General features: G+C 41.4%; 1 protein-coding gene across 1 annotated transcript; it reads right to left on the reverse strand.

The window, feature by feature from the left end:
* Positions 1-1,939: 1,939 nt before the first annotated feature.
* LOC123002519 (uncharacterized) lies at positions 1,940-7,705 on the reverse strand. The gene is made up of 2 exons (XM_070212054.1): positions 3,262-7,705; positions 1,940-3,027 (listed from the first exon to the last, which is right to left on the reverse strand). Exons 1-2 carry the CDS (start codon positions 7,703-7,705, stop codon positions 2,228-2,230), a joined length of 5,244 nt encoding a protein of 1,747 aa, XP_070068155.1. The 3' UTR covers positions 1,940-2,227.
* Between the last annotated feature and the right edge of the window lie 10,743 nt (positions 7,706-18,448).

An 18,448-nucleotide genomic window follows, 5' to 3' on the forward strand; every position in this document is an offset into this window, starting at 1 on the left:
GGTAGCTTCCTTTCTTGTTATTTATGTTAATTTAATCAATTTAAGTTCGTCTTAAATTATTTCCCATCCATTTTTTAAGAACTTAGACCAAATAACAATTAAAACCAAAAGGCTTATTGAACATTCACTTTTCCCCTAATATCAAAGAAATGTACTAGGCAGAAAGCGACCTCTGTCGGGCTAAGGCCTTCTTGTATGAAAAACGGGTGTCTCAACTTACACGCTCAAAGTGTCCCAACTTACACAAAATGGGATGTTTCGGGGAAAAAATTAAAACCTTTTTATCTGACTGTCACATTAAGCAGATTATTTTTTTATTTGTTAAATTACAGTTAAATTACTAATGTTTTAAATCTCTTACCAAGTTAATTTAAGGACGTTATTAATTTTTACTGGAATTTTGAAAAAAGTGGACAAAAACTTTTTTGGTGAAAAATGGTACACGACTCTTATTACAGCTTAAATATGGCTAGAGCCTGGCTTATAATGTTTTCCCCAAAAGTTTTGTTACTAAAAAGGACTACAAAAAAAAATAAAAACAATTTTTTTTAGTGGAACAGTTTTGAGAAAATTGAGTGTCTCAACTTACAGACCGTCCAACCTACAGACTTCTCCCCTATAAATGCAGGTTTTTTTTATACCCGTTAGTCGTAGAGTAAAAGGGTATATTGTATTTGTGCAAAAGTATGTAACAGCTAGAAAGAAGCGTTTCTGACCCCATAAAGTATATATGGGCACTTCCACCAAAAGGTCCACCAAGCCAAAAACCTTGAAACTTGAATAAAACATATTTCCACATGATTTTGCCCCTATATTAGTTTCTAATTAGTTGGATACTGAGCTTCACTACAAATTTGGAGTATGGTTTGATTATTTTTATGACAAACCCCACCAATATACGCAATAATCAGTTTTTGGCTATTTTTTGTTATTTTTTGGACCCATCGTCAGTTGTGAATTTATCCTTTAGGAATGCTAATATGGGCGGTTCTTTTACAAACCGAACACCTTTTATTGGCTCACATTTTTGATTTGCCTGAAACTTTTTTTACACGTACTATTCGGAAAATAAGTAAACACTTGTATCAGGATTTGACCGAAAAAAAATTATTTTTTTAGTTAGAATTTTTTTAAGTGTGCCAAAAATTGTCAAATTTGAAAAAGTACCCTCTCATTGAAAATCTGTATCTCCGGTTATATGAATCCAATTGACTTCATGTCTTTTGCATTAATTCCTCTAAAACCTCTGCTTTCAAAAAAAAATTTCTTAAAAAAAAAAATGTTTAATTTCTTAAAAATAAAAACAAATTAAGATTTAAAAAAAATTTTTAACTATTGCCCCCACAAAAAAAATTTTTTTTTTTTATTTTAATACTTGCGCCATATTGTTAGTTACAATCGGTTTTTGTAAAAAGTTGGAGCCACTTTTAGTTTTTAAAATATCGAATTTGTTTTAGCAAGGCCTCGGCTTTTTCTATGAAAAAACGTCGCAGCATGTAGATCTACTCTCTCACTCTTATCGGATCCTAATGGAATTTATGTTTTCTCATTGTTTACTAGTCCTTTAACAATTGTTAATGATTAAAAGTTAAGTTTGAAGTTTTTTGACAATTTCTGAATGACAAAAAGTAAAAAGTCATTTTTTAATCAATTAAAAACTTACAACTATTTATTTAACCGTCTATTTAATAAACAATAATTTTAAATTTATTTTATTTATTATTTTTTTATATTATGTAATTTATTAAACATTTTTAAATATTTATTTTTAAATTTAAAAAAAATTTATTAAATTTTATAATTTTTTATTTTTATTAAATAAATTTTTTTAAAAACTTAAAAAAACATATTTAAAAATGTTTAATAAATTACATTGTTGCGGGAGTTCGAAAAGTTCCAGCGCCGCCAAGAATACTGAAGCTTACGTAGTTTCCAATAATATTTATTAGCGCAAGCACTTCAATGCGAAGCAATTCAAATCGAGCATTTGGCGAGCACTTAAATTTCCTGTAGGTTACAATATTAGGTTAGGGTTTCTAACTTAGGTTCACAATTCTTACTTTTAGTCCGCTTACTTCCCGTGCCAAATCAGAAAAGAGTGAAAACTTTACATGTGCTAACTTCCAGGAATCTAATGGTGGTCACCTTTCCCATACATTATATCGATCTCCCCTATCGGCCTTAATATCGATAGTATACGTCCTAGTGTTAGAAATGTCCCGCCGAACTAGTTCTTATAATCTATCGCAACACTCCCCGCCGGTATATTCCGACTGGATTCTACCCCATTAGACTCGATAGATAGAACTGCAAGCTTCGTGGCTGGTCTCACGTATACTCCAGAGATCGTCTTCACTGTAGCGCTCCTCACTTGTCCATCTGCGCTGAGCTTCACGCTCAAGATACGGCCTTTGGGCCAGCTGGATCTGGGGTTGCCAGGGTCGCAGACGTAAACAATGTCTCCTGCCTCTAGCGGTTTGCTATCGTGACACCATTTCCCACGTCTCGTGATCACCGGCAGGTATTCCAATAGCCACCGCTTCCAGAACATATCCGCAAGCTGCTGCGATGCCATCCAGCTCCTTTTGAGCAGCATTCCTTCGACAGTAGGTTCCGTAGCCGGCTTACTTCCACTTGAACTCCCGAGCAGGAAATGATTAGGTGTGAGGGCCTCCTCATTCTCGTCTTTTACCGGGATGTAGGTGAGCGGCCGAGAGTTCACTATCATTTCTACTTCCATTAGCGCCCCGCGAAGCAACTCGTCCGAGGGTCGTGCGCTTGATAGAATGGAGTACAGAGCCACCTTCACTGATCGCACCAAGCGCTCCCAAGCCCCACCCATGTGGGGCGATGCAGGAGGGATGAACTTCCACTTCATCTCAGGGCCGGTAAACTCACGTTCCAGCTGAACCTTGTCCAGCACGTCCAGTGCCCTCCGGAGTTCGGTACTAGCCCCTTGGAAGTTGGTGCCGTTGTCGCTCCACAGTTCCACGGGCCTGCCACGCCGAGCTATGAAGTTGCGCACTGCTAGAATACAAGAGTCGGCTGTTAGGGAATACGCTACCTCCAAGTGTATGGCTCTCGTAGAGAGGCAAGTGAACAACACTCCGTATCTTTTTTCCGAGCTTCGCCTAACCGTAACCAGAAGAGGTCCAAAATAATCCACTCCTGTGTAACTGAACGGACGATGGAATGCAGCCAGCCTTGGATATGGGAGATCTGCCATCCGAGGTGGCCTGGGTTCTGCCTGCCTATTCTTACATATTTGACAGGATCGACGTAAGCGTGCAACGGTTGGCCTCAGCTTGGGGATCCAGAAACTCTGTCGGAGCTCGTTGATCAGGGTCTCGTGGTTGGCATGCAGAAGCTTTGCGTGTAGCTCCGCAATGATAAGCTGGGTGATGGGACTACTGCTAGGTAGGACCACTCTATCCTTACCGCTTCCCATCTTCGTGCGCTCTTGAAGTCGTAACACACCGTTACCGTCGAGGTACGGCCCCAATTTGTACAAGGAACTTTTCCTCGTCAGAGGTCGACCCATGCGCAGCAATGCCAGCTCGTCCTGGTAGTGCTCGGCCTGCGCATCTGACCATAGGATACTTTCTGCCATTAAAAGATCCTCTTGGGTAGTCGAGTCTTCAACTTGTTTGGCTGTCAGCCCTTTTGATTTCCAGCGTCGAAGGCTCCAGATCACTTTCGCCATACTCCGCAGTAGTCTGGTCCAAGAAGAGAATCTCAACGGGTCGATAAGCTGTGCATGACTTATGCTTTCGTTCCATGCGCATACTCCAATAAACTGCACCTTTAGTTCAGCATCAGTTTCGTCGGTTTTTTGGGCTGATTCAGTTGGCCAGCCTTCTGATTCCTGCCATAGGAATTTTGGCCCATTTAGCCATCGGCTTCCGCTGCTGAAGTCGGGTGTCCGGGTCCACTTCGTAGCTTCGTCTGCTACATTTTGGGAAGTTGGAACCCAGCGCCAGTCCTCCTGCTTTGTGGTATCTAATATTTCGCTTACCCGAAACGCCACAAATTGCTTGTACTTCCTCTGATCCGAGCGCAGCCAGCTCAGCACTGTTCTCGAATCGGTCCAGAATATCCGTTTGCAAATCTGCATGGTAAGTGACTTTTCCACTTCATATGCCAGCCTGGCGCCAAGAGTAGCGCCCATGAGTTCCAGACGTGGGATAGATACCAGCCTCAGCGGAGCTACCTTTGCTTTGCTGCCCAGCAAGCAGCAGTGGATAGCGGGTCCAAATTTGATTCGTAGATAACACACGGCTGCGAATCCACTTTCGCTGGCATCTACAAAGGTGTGCATCTCCACCTGGTGCCCCCGCAGCTGTTTAGGCATATAGCACCTGGGGATGCACAATTCCTCGATATTGGGAATGTGATGAATCCATCGCTTCCATTTGATCCATTCTGCTTCCAGTATAGGGTCGTCCCACTGACATCCAGACCGCCAAATCTCTTGAAACATGGTTTTGGCGTACATCACGAAGAATGAAATGAGTCCAAGCGGGTCGTATATGGACATCATCATGCTTAGAAACTCCCGCTTGGTGGGGCGGCGTTTCCCTTGCAGCACTTCCCCTTGCTTGTATCTTGGCGATACGCGATACCTGATCATATCTTCCTTTGTATCCCACCACATGCCAAGAACCTTCTCTGTACCCTTGTCAGCGTTCTCATCCAGTTGTACCATCGCACCCTTCTCTTGTCCTAGTGCCTCCAGGACTGTTCGGGAGTTGGAAACCCAGTTTCGTATGTGGAATCCCGCTTGAGAATGTATATGGTGCACGGTTCTGGCCAAGTTAATTGCCTCTTCTTCTGTGTCAACACTATCCAGCATGTCGTCTACATAGTGATTCTCAAGAATGCACTTCACGGCTCTCGGATACTGCTTCTCGAATCCACTGGCATTTCGGTTCTTCACAAATTGCGCGCAGCTTGGGGAGCAACTTGCCCCGAAGGTCATTACTTGCATAACGTAGTTCTCCCGCTTTTGCGTTTCCGGGTCTATGAATATGAAGCGTTGATACCTTTGATCTTCTGCGCGTATTCTCACCTGGTGAAACATTTCCGCAATGTCTCCGCCGATGGCCACTCGCCTTTCTCGGTACCTGCGTAGTATGGGCACCAGAGGCGCCAGTTGAGCTGGCCCTTTCAGCAGTAGAGAGTTAAGTGAAATACCCTCGCTTCTTGCGGCTGCGTCCCACACAATGCGAAGCTTTCCCGGCTTATTAACGTTGACTACGGGGAATATTGGCAGATACCAGTAAGGGCTTTCAACTGCTTCTGTTGGTGAGATTGGTCTTGCATATCCTTTCCGTACGTACTCGTCTAGTTGTCGTCGCACCTCGCTAGCCAGGTCTGGTTGACGCAACAGCTTCTGATTAAGACAATGTGCTCGCTTGAGGGCGGTGGGCAGACTATCGGGTAGATCACTATCCTTATGCCTCCACAGCAGGCTGGTCTCAAACCGTCCTTCGACGCGCATCGTATTTGCCTCCAATTGCCGGACGGCCAGAAGATCGTCATCAGATTGGGATTTACACTCCGCTCCGTAACCCACTTCCTGTTCCGACCACAGGTGTTGTCGGAGAAGTCGCAGAATCTCTTTATTGTTGTCCTCCTCACAAGCACATATCTGGAATACATGATATCTTCTGATTTCCGCATCCGTAGAGGACGTTGTTCCACCGCCTTTAACCGTCCATCCTAGTCGGGTCTTCTCGGCGATGGGTTCCTCCAGACTGCCTTCCCTTGTGCGGAGGGCGCGTCCAAGACCGCAGTTGTTAAGACCGATCAGCAGTCTCGGTTGGGCTCCAGCGTAGCCTCCTAGTGGTAAGTGTCTTAGGTGCTTGTACTTGTTCTTCAGATGGTCGACATCCAACGTTTGCGCCGGGAGATCAAGTGCTTTGACAGAGTGAACATCTCTCAAATTGTATACCTTGGTCATGCCGGCACCCGAGATTTGAAGATCCACTCTAACGGATTCGTCTTCGTAGCGATGCATCCCTGCGGTCCACTGCATACAGAGAGGCTGTCGTTGTCCCTTCACTCCTAGGGCCGCCAACAGGGGTTCATCAATCAGGGTGAGAGAAGATCCGTCGTCTAAAAAGGCGTGTGTGTTAACTTGATTCCCATTGGAGTAAAGCGTCACTGGTACGACGCGAAACAGCACAGCAGCTGCTGCGTCTTGACGATGAGCATTACAGTTAGCCTGAACACCTTCACGGCTCTCCCGATGTAGCAATGGGTGGTGCTTCTGCTGACACCCTTCTAAGCCGCAAGTGCCAGCCATACCGCAAGACTGGACTGTGTGATTTGAGAAGCACCGCCAGCATAGTCCTAATCGCCTGGTCATCTTCCAACGATCTGAAGTTGTCATCTCCAGGAACTTTCTGCACTCCTGAACTGATCCACAGTTCTTTAGACACACCTTGCATGCCTTACGCACCACGTGCGTATTCACCACTCCTCGCCTCTCAGACCTTCCTTGCGAACTGGGAACCATAACGCTGTTCGCTCCTTGCGCCATCTGCGAGAGCCATGCGCTAAAGTCTGCCAGGGTACACACACGTAGAGTCATCTTGTGCATGCCCCAAAAGGTCTGGAGTATGCATGGCAGTTTGGATACCAATTCTTGCGTTAGAGCAGGGTTGTTGAGGTACTGCTCCAACTTGGACGCCTTCATGGTGGCGCACACGTTTTGCACCTCCATAGCAAAGTCGACTATGTTCTCCAACTTGTTTTCCCTCACCGAGGGAAATTGTTTTATTTGTTTAAGCAACAAATCGATTATTATTTCCGGCCTTCCGAAACGCATCTCCAATGTGGACAATATCTGCGGAACGCAGTCTGCGTGTAGCATTAAGCTCCGAACCGCTAACTTTGCTGGACCCTCCAGTGCGTGGCGCAGCCGCATCAGGTTCTCGGCGTCGGAAAACCCACATAGCTCGGTCGACTGTTCGTACGTGGCCAGGAACATGGGCCAGTCCTCAGGCTTTCCGGAAAACTTTACCAAGTCAGCAACATTAGTTTTCCGCGCAGCCAGCTGCTCTGCTGATATTCTGGCTGCTGGTCGGCCCGACATGACTACAGTGTCACGCTCCCCGCCGGTACTCAACATCCATGGGTAAGATGACTTCTTACTGTTGAACCCTGGTACATCCAGTAATGTGTTGTTCGACACTTGGGGTTTCTGGCACGCTTGGGTACTGCATGCCTCCGGCACATTTGCCGTCCAACTGAGGTCAGCCCGCTCCGCTGCGGACCTCGACAGAAGCTCCCTTCGCCTCTGCAGTAGTTGCTGCCTCAGTTTTAGAATGTGGTCCTCTTCTTCTAACAACGTCAACTCCTCGCGCAGGTGCAGTGCTTCCCTCTTCGATGTAGGGGCTCCATCCGCTCCTTGCTCGTCCGGGTCTCCACCTTGTGGGGTTGTGTTGTATTCCTTTGAAGGAACCGTTTCCTCGAGCTTTCCTGATCTGAACGTCATGTGATTCTGCTCGTGGGCATCAGCCTCGCACGCTGCGCAGATCCAACCTACTCCGTCTACCCTTTCCTCGGCGCAACCTGGGTGGCACATGCTTTCACATTCGCTGCCATTGCAGACAAGTGTGACATCCTCGTTCGCTATTTGACATAGGGAACATTTAAAAGCATGGCTTTCCTCGCCGCTGGGTTCGGTAGATTGATCCATGACGTATGTAGCACGCCTCAGAGCACCGCTCTGGGGAAATTTCACCATAAAAGAAATTTAAGAATGTTGCGGGAGTTCGAAAAGTTCCAGCGCCGCCAAGAATACTGAAGCTTACGTAGTTTCCAATAATATTTATTAGCGCAAGCACTTCAATGCGAAGCAATTCAAATCGAGCATTTGGCGAGCACTTAAATTTCCTGTAGGTTACAATATTAGGTTAGGGTTTCTAACTTAGGTTCACAATTCTTACTTTTAGTCCGCTTACTTCCCGTGCCAAATCAGAAAAGAGTGAAAACTTTACATGTGCTAACTTCCAGGAATCTAATGGTGGTCACCTTTCCCATACATTATATCGATCTCCCCTATCGGCCTTAATATCGATAGTATACGTCCTAGTGTTAGAAATGTCCCGCCGAACTAGTTCTTATAATCTATCGCAACATACATAATATAAAAAAATAATAAATAAAATAAATTTAAAATTATTGTTTATTAAATAGACGGTTAAATAAATAGTTGTAAGTTTTTAATTGATTAAAAAATGACTTTTTACTTTTTGTCATTCAGAAATTGTCAAAAAACTTCAAACTTAACTTTTAATCATTAACAATTGTTAAAGGACTAGTAAACAATGAGAAAACATAAATTCCATTAGGATCCGATAAGAGTGAGAGAGTAGATCTACATGCTGCGACGTTTTTTCATAGAAAAAGCCGAGGCCTTGCTAAAACAAATTCGATATTTTAAAAACTAAAAGTGGCTCCAACTTTTTACAAAAACCGATTGTAACTAACAATATGGCGCAAGTATTAAAATAAAAAAAAATTTTTTTTTTTGTGGGGGCAATAGTAAAAAAATTTTTTTAAATCTTAATTTGTTTTTATTTTTAAGAAATTAAACATTTTTTTTTTAAGAAATTTTATTTTGAAAGGAGAGGTTTTAGAGGAATTAATGCAAAAGACATGAAGTCAATTGGATTCATATAACCGGAGATACAGATTTTCAATGAGAGGGTACTTTTTCAAATTTGACAATTTTTGGCACACTTAAAAAAATTCTAACTAGGAAAATAATTTTTTTTCGGTCAAATCCTGATACACGTGTTTACTTATTTTCCGAATAGTACGTGTAAAAAAAGTTTCAGGCAAATCAAAAATGTGAAATTTTTTTTTTGGCCAAATCTGTTCGGTTTGTAAAAGAACGGCCCATATATGACATTTTTCTGTACTGAATGCTTCATTTAAATGTTAAACTATTAAGTTAAAAGCAAAACAGCCAGTAATTGTGGGATAGAGGTAAGGAAATACCGAAATATCCCGAGCGAATCTGGTTGAAACTGCATAAAACAAAAAGGCAAACCATTTTTGAGTAAAACCAAAAACATTTCCCAGCGACATATTTGGACAACATTCTAAAAAAAATCGCATTCAAATATTCTATCAGAATTCGCTAAATTATAGTGTTAAATGAACTTCCCCGAAAATCACTTCTATTTTTGTCCCGAGCGACATATCTTAAGAACTAAAAGTGGTACTAAACCAAGATTTTTACATAAAATAGAGCTTGGGAAGAGTGAAAGGGAAAGCCCATTATTAAAAATAAAATCAATTTTTTTCAATTTTAAAGGTGTGCAAATGTCCCGAGCGACAGTATGAAAGTGCCCATATATTCTTGATCAGGGTCATCAGCCGAGTCGATCTAGCCTTGTCCGTTTGTCCGTATGAACGTTGAGATCTCGGAAACTACAAAAGCTGGAATTTATTTTTTTGAATGGACCATACTAATCGATTCTGGTCATCTTCATTTGAAGAAAATCGCCTTCCAAAAATTGTTGGTGGCAAATCTGTAGTTTTGCCACTGCAACAAAGTTGCCTGATAGAGAGACCTAGCAGTGTCGAAAAATTCAGAGAAAAATTAGCCCACTTTGCTTGTTATTTGAGTGGTGTGAAAAAATACTTTCATAAATCTGAAAATGGAAATTCCTTGCTGTTCCCGCCAAAAAGGCGTTTAATTTCGGGAGGCAGTGTCGAGCGGCAGTTTTCTCCAGATGTTCACATCTCGCTCGCTCGCACTGCCCTTCGCTCTCCTTTTCAACTCTCCCGCTCGCTCGCTCGAACTACCCTTCGCTCTCCTTTTTCAACTCTCCCGCTCTCTCTATGTATGTATGTACGTGTCTCTCCCTTGTCTATCTCTCTCTGAAATTCAATTTCAACCCTTCAATCTTCATGTTCTACCCATAGTGGAACTATACAAGGTGATTTCGTCGCGAGAGCTGCCCTCTTTTGAGGACGTTATTTGTGCCAGTCTCTATCTAGCTTTCTCATTCTATCGCTTAAGAGAGACAGAGAGGTAAACATATTTAACATCCTCAGCAGAGCTGACGAGACCACCTTGTATAGTTTCACCATGGTTCTACCTGTCTTGCGCCTGTCTCTTGGCCGTATGACCAACGCGTTTATATTTTGATTATTATTAACATTACATTATTTCAAAAAATGTTGTTTATCTTAAACCAAATATCCCAATAATTCTATATTTTCCAGATGTGGGAAGGCGAAGAAAATGGTTTTGAAATCACCTTACGTCATATGAAGTTCAACAGACCTTGTGTTATACAATATTAAATTATGTGAATTAAATACACCACCAATAATAACTCGTATGCCTAATAATAAATGTTGTGTGTTATTCAAAATGTTTAAATGTTTGAAATGTAATAAAATGTAATATAAAAAAAACTAAGTTACATTTTACTTTCAGGGTTTGTTAAACTTACTTTCAAGAAATAATCTTTCTTAAATCAAGAATTGCTTTTCTGAGTATCCTCATCAAACGAGACCATGAATAGGTTTTGTTGATCAAACAGGTTAGTGGCTTTTACCTCCAGGCATTCCTCTTTTTCTGTCTACAAAACAAACTTAGCCTTAACGGGTGACCAAGTTGTGCGTAAATGAGTTAGCCAACTGATGCATTCCACCAAATGGGATGGTCCAAGAGGTCCTTGGTGGTCACCTTTCCCATACATTATATCGATCTCCCCTATCGGCCTTAATATCGATAGTATACGTCCTAGTGTTAGAAATGTCCCGCCGAACTAGTTCTTATAATCTATCGCAACATACATAATATAAAAAAATAATAAATAAAATAAATTTAAAATTATTGTTTATTAAATAGACGGTTAAATAAATAGTTGTAAGTTTTTAATTGATTAAAAAATGACTTTTTACTTTTTGTCATTCAGAAATTGTCAAAAAACTTCAAACTTAACTTTTAATCATTAACAATTGTTAAAGGACTAGTAAACAATGAGAAAACATAAATTCCATTAGGATCCGATAAGAGTGAGAGAGTAGATCTACATGCTGCGACGTTTTTTGTCGTTTTGTTGATCAAACAGGTTAGTGGCTTTTACCTCCAGGCATTCCTCTTTTTCTGTCTACAAAACAAACTTAGCCTTAACGGGTGACCAAGTTGTGCGTAAATGAGTTAGCCAACTGATGCATTCCACCAAATGGGATGGTCCAAGAGGTCCTTTTAAAGCATTCCTCGGGATGCACAGTCTGCAGGATTACTGGCGTCAATTGTAAAATTGATAGGATGCGAACTGAGGAATCTTATTCGTAAGCGTGATGGACTTATGCGGGCGTAAATGCTTCGCTACAATCTTTATAGCTTATAACCCAACCAAAATTAGTATTCAGTGCGATGGGGTTTTCAATACTAAACTTTCGGCGTTGTCCCGTATATATGTTCCACAGTTGATCAGCGCCTAAAAAAATGTCGATTGTTCTAGGTGCTCCAAACGTCGGGTCAGCTAACGGTAAGCTGCGAGTCTTGTTCAAAATAGGAGCGTTGGATTTGACCTGCTGAGTGCGAATCAAGGAAGCCAGAGAACTCAAATTCAGGCAAAGTCGTCCAAAGATGCAGTCGTAGTTTTTAAAAACAAAGAGAAGCTAGCGCGACCACCTAATCCAACAACTGAGATGCGAGCATGCGTGCGTGGAATTCCGAGCTTTTGAATTAACGACTTGATCCAGTATCGGGCAATAACCTACATGAGGTCTTGTTGCCACATGTGTCAATTACATTGGCAAAAATAGTTGGCAATAGTTGGAAAAAAAAATGGCTGATAGCAGCAGTATTCATATCAGCAGCATGATCAATCGAAGAAACTATATTAACCTCAGCGGCAGCCAACGGAATCGATCTAGACTCTTCCGGGTGGACTAGCGTGTGTTCCTCCGCGGTCAGGATGTCTTCGACGACCGTCCGAAGGAACAGGTGCTTTGCAGACTTCACACCTTCCTCCCAAAGCCCGCCGAAGTGAGGCGCTCTGTGCGGAATGAACGCAAACTCGCATCCTTTTCTTTATGCGAATGTTGCGATACCGCCCTCCTGCTCCTCCAGACGAGCCCAGAACTCTCTCATGTGGCGATCGGCTCCGACGAAGTTCGTCGCGTTGTCGCACCACACCTTCTCCGGAATCCCCCGTCGACTCACGAACCTTTGCAATGCCAACAAAAACGCATCAGTGGTGAGGTCAGAAACTAACTCTAAGTGCACCGCTTTGGACGCAAAACATACAAACAATGCCACGTATGATTTGTACGTCGGCTTACCACGGATACGATACGTTGTGTTAAATGGGTCACAAAAATCAACACCACAGATATTAAAAGGGCGGATAGCTCGAAGTCTGTCTGATGGCAAGTTCCCCATGATTTGCGTCAAAAGTTGCTTCTTGCACCGAAAGCAACAAATGCAGGAACGAACTGTTCTGCGGCAAACTTCCAGCGCATTAACCAACCATATCTTTTCGCGCAACAGACTTACAAGAGCTCGAGGGCCAGCATGACAATTTGTAACGTGCAGGTATGACACGTAAGTTTTAACAAACTGTGAGCCTTTTGATAACAGCAACGGGAACTTGTACGGGGTAAAAGCATTCAATAACCGACTCCCAACTCGCAGCAATGTCGAGGAACACCAATCTAATTGTTTCTCCTGGAGAAAAGGGCTTAGTTTTTGAATATTCGTTGCTAACGATTTGTTTTTCCGAATTTTGCCTATGTCGTCACTGAGCTCTTGAGATTGGATCACTTCCACTATTTTCTCGAATGCAAAATTCAGTTCTCTTGGAGTAATACTTTTTTCAATGGGCTGCGACACTTTTTTGAACCTTTGAATAAACCGAAAGACCCACACGAAAACTCTTAGAAGCCTTATGTGCGACGAAAAAGACTCTATTTTCAGAAACACATAGTTGGGCTCTGGAATTACCACAAGCGCCAATGCTGATTTGCGTAATTCCATTGACTCGACATCATCAGGAACTTCAAAGTGTCGATTTACAGGCCAATCTTTTTCAGCATCAAGCAAAAACGACGGCCTAACGAACCAAATGGAAGCTGTGAGTTCCTCAACGTCACACCCCCGTGACACGATGTCTGCTGCGATTATTTTCGTAGAGACATGTCGCCAGATTGCTTTTTCCGATTACTCTTGAATCTCCGCAACTCGGTCTAAGACAAAAACCGACAACGGCGAAGGATGCGTTTTGATCCAATGCAAAGTGATTCGTCCAGAGGAACACTTTTGTACTCGGAAAATTAAGCAAAGGAGGGGCAAATTTTTCGTCTTGCGGGGAGCTGTCAAGAAAAAAATACTTTTAAACCTTCAGCGGTACTAGTGCGAACGTAGATGCATTTCTGCCAGGACTTCGGCTTCTGTATGAACGAATCGAGATACCTTGATCTTGGGCAGCTGCAACAGCGTTCCCTTAAAAGCTTCCCAAGATGTAGCGACTCGTCCCAGTCTAAGTCACCGACAGTATGTTCCGTTTTGTCGCACGAAGATCCAGGAAAGAGTCATCCAACCGAAATTAATAGTAATCTTTACCCGGCAACCAAACCCCGCCAAGGGTTTTAGTTACACGAATCCTGCGCGATCTCTTCAAGCCGCATTAAACACCGAATCCCCAGATAGGGTGCTGACGAAGTTCCATAAGTCACGGTGTTCAGCTTGAAGATTTTTAGAGAATCAGATGGATCTCGTCTCCGCACTATGAGCTGAAAGTTTCGGTGAGCTGCGTTAAACATTACATGACGCTACTTCTTTTGTACGCAAACGCAAACTTGTGCAGTCTGAACCAAAGCAGGGTGGAATACCGCTCCTCTTGAATGGTGGGGCCAACCATCAAGATGTCATTCAACGCGACCTGCGTCGATATCCGGCTCGAGGCGTCGAATACCCCTCTCAACTTCGACGAGGTGCTTTGAGGTCGCAGCACGCATTGGTGCGGAAAGATATAGTGCGGACTGTGTGGAATTTTATTGTTAGTGGAAGACATGTGGAGCACGGCTTCATATTCATCCATGAATTCTAGATACATCTTTTTTAAAAAAGGATCTTTGGATAATGAACAAGTGATTGGGTCAGATTTGAACGGCAGACGAACCGAAAATCTCCCGGAGTATGGACTTGGGCCTTGGGCGGCAAGTCCTCCTAAGACCAAAACTCCCTTTCGTCGTCAAAATACATCCCGAATTTTCCCTGAAATCATGAAAATTTTAATACTATTTTGTATTTAAAAACGCGAAAACTTGTGATTGCAGGGCTTTGTTTTGACGACGATAAGGTTCATTTAACAACTGACTCTATAATTATACCCGTTACTCGTAGAGTAAAAGGGTATACTAGATTCGTGCAAAAGTATGTAACAGCTAGAAGGAAGCGTTTCCGACCCCATAAAGTATATATATTCTTGATCAGGGTCACTAGCCGAGTCGATCTAGCCATGTCCGTCTGTCCGTGTGTCTGTCTGTCCGTCTGTCCGTCTGTATGAACGCTGAGATCTCAGAAACTACAAAAGCTAGAAGGTTGAGATTTCCCACACATATTCTTTGGCTTCCTACGCAGCGCAAGTTTATTTTAGCCGAGCGCCACGCCCCCTCTAACGCCCACAATCGCCCACTAACGATTTTAAAATGGGTCCTGCGCCCACATCGTTAAAGATTTCCGAGAAGTATAAATGCAATTTTGTTGTGTATATTTATACCTATCGAAATGTAGAAGACATTTTTCAAATCGGACCATTCATTAAAAAGTTATACGCATTAAAAAAAGGTTATATATCCTTCTCCCTCGCACTCCCTTTAGCCGAGTGACGGGTATTAGATAGTCGGGACAACAAGCCGACTATAGCGTTCTCTCTTGTTTTTTTATAAAAACGCTTAAGCCTAACTTAATGAAGGGGCGACTAAAAGCTTTATTGCGCTCCCGCTTCCGCCTTGAATAGTGATTCAACAAATTTCATGAAAAGTCGCAAAGTGCGCCTTAAAAAGTTATAAGCGATCAAAATTTTATATCTCCACCTCCCTCGCATTCCCTTTAGCTGAGTAACGGGTATCTGATAGTCGGCGCACCCGACTATAGCGTTTTCTAAAGAAGAATAAGTGGATACTAAGTGGACTACCTAAAAGAAAAACAAGAAAGGAAGTTAACTTCGGCCAGCCGAAGTTTATATACCCTTGCAGGTATGCCTACCTAAAATGTTGTTTTTACATTGTCAAAAATCAAAAAGCCTACTTTCTATGAAGTTTTTTCTATTACGTTGTTAATTATTCCTATGGCAGCCATAAGATATAGTGGTCCGATCCGGCTGGTTCCGACATATGTACTACCTGCAATAGAAAGAAGACTTTTGGGAAAGTTTCATCGCGATAGCTTTAAAACTGAGGGACTAGTTCGCATAGAAACGGACAGACCGACAGATGGACAGACGGACAGACGAACAGACGGACATGGCTAGATGGACTCGGCTTTTGATGCTGATCAAGAATATATATACTTCACTGCGTTGCAAACATCTGACTGAAATTATAATACACTCTGCAAGGGTATAAAAAGTAGTTATACTTTGTTAAGTGTTGTTTTTATACAAAAAAAAAATAGTTATAGAAACGAAACTATTGTTATATGAATTCTTTACTATTGAGAGATAAATTTTTCTCAATAAGATGAGTTTTAAATATATACTTTTAAAAGTATTAGATTGAAACTTTCGGTATAGAAATGATTGTACAAAATATGAAGTTTATAATATTTCAACCGAAATTAATACTACTTAGTATAGAGTTTGTATTATTTACTTTTAATACTTAATCTAGTACAACGCTTAGAGATTTTGATTTTTTTTTGGGTTTGGTAGTCTACATCCTTGCGACCTTTATTAGTTCTTTTAGAATGAGAGAGAAAGACAAGCACATTTCGACTGGAATCCATGTTTAGATACATTATAAATAAATACTAAATACTAAAATAATAATGCCATTTAAGGTAATGCAGAAGCCAAGTTCAAGCTTTTTTTTGCGGAGGTGGTACGTCTGCACTCGTTTTATAGAACTGTGGCGGAAAAACTCATACATGGCTATATCGAGTCCCCTATTGATCCTTATCAAGAATATATATTCTTAATGGTGTCAGAAACGGCTCCTTCACTGCGTTACAAACTTCTGACCAAAATTATAATACCCTCTGCAAGGGGTATACAAATCAGCGACAAGAAAGACTGCTAGAAAAAAAACCAGCCACTGACGTGAAAGTAAAAAATCATACATATTTCTAAATATATTAAACAGTGCGCTCGCAATTAAAAACAAGAAAGGAAGCTAGCTTCGGCCAGCCGAAGCTTATATACCCTTGCAGAATATTCCTATACTTACAAATCGCAAAAATGTTAAATTTCGTATTGTTTTGAAATTAATTTTTCTATCCTTCTTTATGGCAGCTATCACTATGGACGGCAGTCCATGTAGTGACGAAGCGCACCAGGAGAGTGTGCGAAGGCGACTACTATATATACACGAAGAAATGAAAATCTACTGTGATGGTCCGATCATAATCACTATGGACGGAAGTCCATATAGTGACGAAGCGCACCAGGAGAGTGTGCGAAGGCGACTACTATATATACACGAAGGAATGAAAATCCACTGTGATGGTCCGATCATAATGAATGATACACCTATCGAAAGGTATTGCGAAAACTAACAGGATTGCATACCAAGACTTTAAGAAAATCAATTGGCTTGGGAGAGAGAGCGGTGAAAGTGAAAATGTGAAAATTTCGAAATTTGGAGCTGTTGGGGCCGGTGGGGATAAATGCCCCCTCGCAATGTTTTTTCTAATATTTTCTCATTCGGCACGCTGCAATAGAAAATGCCTGTAAAGGGAAAAAGGCTGGAATAGTTTGCTAGGGCGGGCCGAATGAGAAAAGATTAGAAAGTCTATTTAATGACGAGTGTAATAATTTTTCGTCACAAATGTTGATATCAGAACTTTTGTATGTTGAAGGTGCGGTCGTCACTAGTTTTTACCTCGTTAAGAGGTGTTTTTATTTGATCACTATGGACGGCAGTCCATGTAGTGACGAAGCGCACCAGGAGAGTGTGCGAAGGCGACTACTATTATATAGCCGCAAAATTGAAAATCTGCTGTGATAGTCTGAACGTAATGAGTAATACATAAATCGAAAGGTATTTCAAAAACTTAAAGGATTGCATACCAAGACTTTAAGAAAATCAATTGGCTTGGGAGAGAGAGCGGTGAAAGTGAAAAAGTGCAAATTTCGAAATTTGGAGTTGTTGGGGCCGGTGGGGATAAATGCCCCCTCGCAATGTTTTAGTTGTGTTTCCATTGAAAATACCCGTCTAATGAGGGGTCATATGATAAAATCCGACGCTCCGTTCAAAAGTTATAGCCAAAATAAGATTTTCTACGTCTTCCCAAAATGAAAATTTAATTCTGTTTGTCAGTTTGTCAGTTTGTCCAAAACATGTTTTTTAAGTTTTGAAAATTTGATATGACGTTCATCACATCGATATAAAAATTTTTTGTTCTACCACTTTTGGAAAAACTCGCTAGTTTAGCGGGAAAACAGCTATAAATAGCTAAAATTCTGAATACCGTAACTTCTTTACTACTAAAGCTACAGACTTGTGCTGCATCTCGTTTGAAAGGTATTTTTAAATGCTATAAACGCCTTCTATGTGCAATTTGTGTAAATGTAATAGTTAAAAAGATATAAACAAAAGACATTTTTTTAAAACTTTTTTTTTACCTTTTTTTATTTTTTTCAAAAACGGCTGTAACGATTTTCTTTAAAACTTTAAACTGTATAGCCCTTGAGATTCCTTAAACTTTGGTATATAACACATTACTGTAAAAAGTCACGTTTCAAAGTTATTTTTATACGCAAATAGCAACTTTTGCAAGCTCGAACTACTAACGCTCCCTGAGTATTGAATTTTGTGTGAGGGTATCCGAACTGTATTTTAGGGTCATGGAATCAGTAAATTTGCACTTAAGAGTTCCATATAGGAATCTTTTGTTCTACGACTTTTGGAAAAAGCCGCTCCTTTAGCGGGAAAAAGCTAAAAATAGCTACATTTCGTTTGTTTGTAAGTTCTACACTACTAAAGGTACAGACATGTGCCATACCTCGTTTAAAAGGTATTTTGAAATACTTCAACGCCTTTTTAAATTAATTCGTTAAAATACAATAGTTTAAAAATTATGATTTATGACCAATTTAAATTTAAATGTTTATACTAGCACCTATGAGAGCAAAAGTAAACAAACAAAAACTTCTGATATCAAATAAAAACACCTCTTAACGAGGTAAAAAACTAATGACGATCGCACCTTCAACGTGCCAAAGTTCTGAAATCAACTTTTGTG

This window comes from Drosophila takahashii, chromosome 2R (genome assembly GCF_030179915.1).
Source record: "Drosophila takahashii strain IR98-3 E-12201 chromosome 2R, DtakHiC1v2, whole genome shotgun sequence".
Taxonomy (NCBI): Eukaryota; Metazoa; Arthropoda; class Insecta; order Diptera; family Drosophilidae; genus Drosophila; species Drosophila takahashii.

What these genes read in the sequence shown, in the direction of transcription:
- LOC123002519 (XM_070212054.1), bottom strand. Translation starts at nt 7,705, where the DNA reads ATGGATCAATCTACCGAACCCAGCGGCGAGGAAAGCCATGCTTTTAAA. An exon ending in ACGTCGATCCTGTCAAATAT is followed by an intron (nt 3,028 to 3,261) that starts GTAAGAATAGGC and finishes CTTGTATTCTAG; the next exon opens with CAGTGCGCAACTTCATAGCT.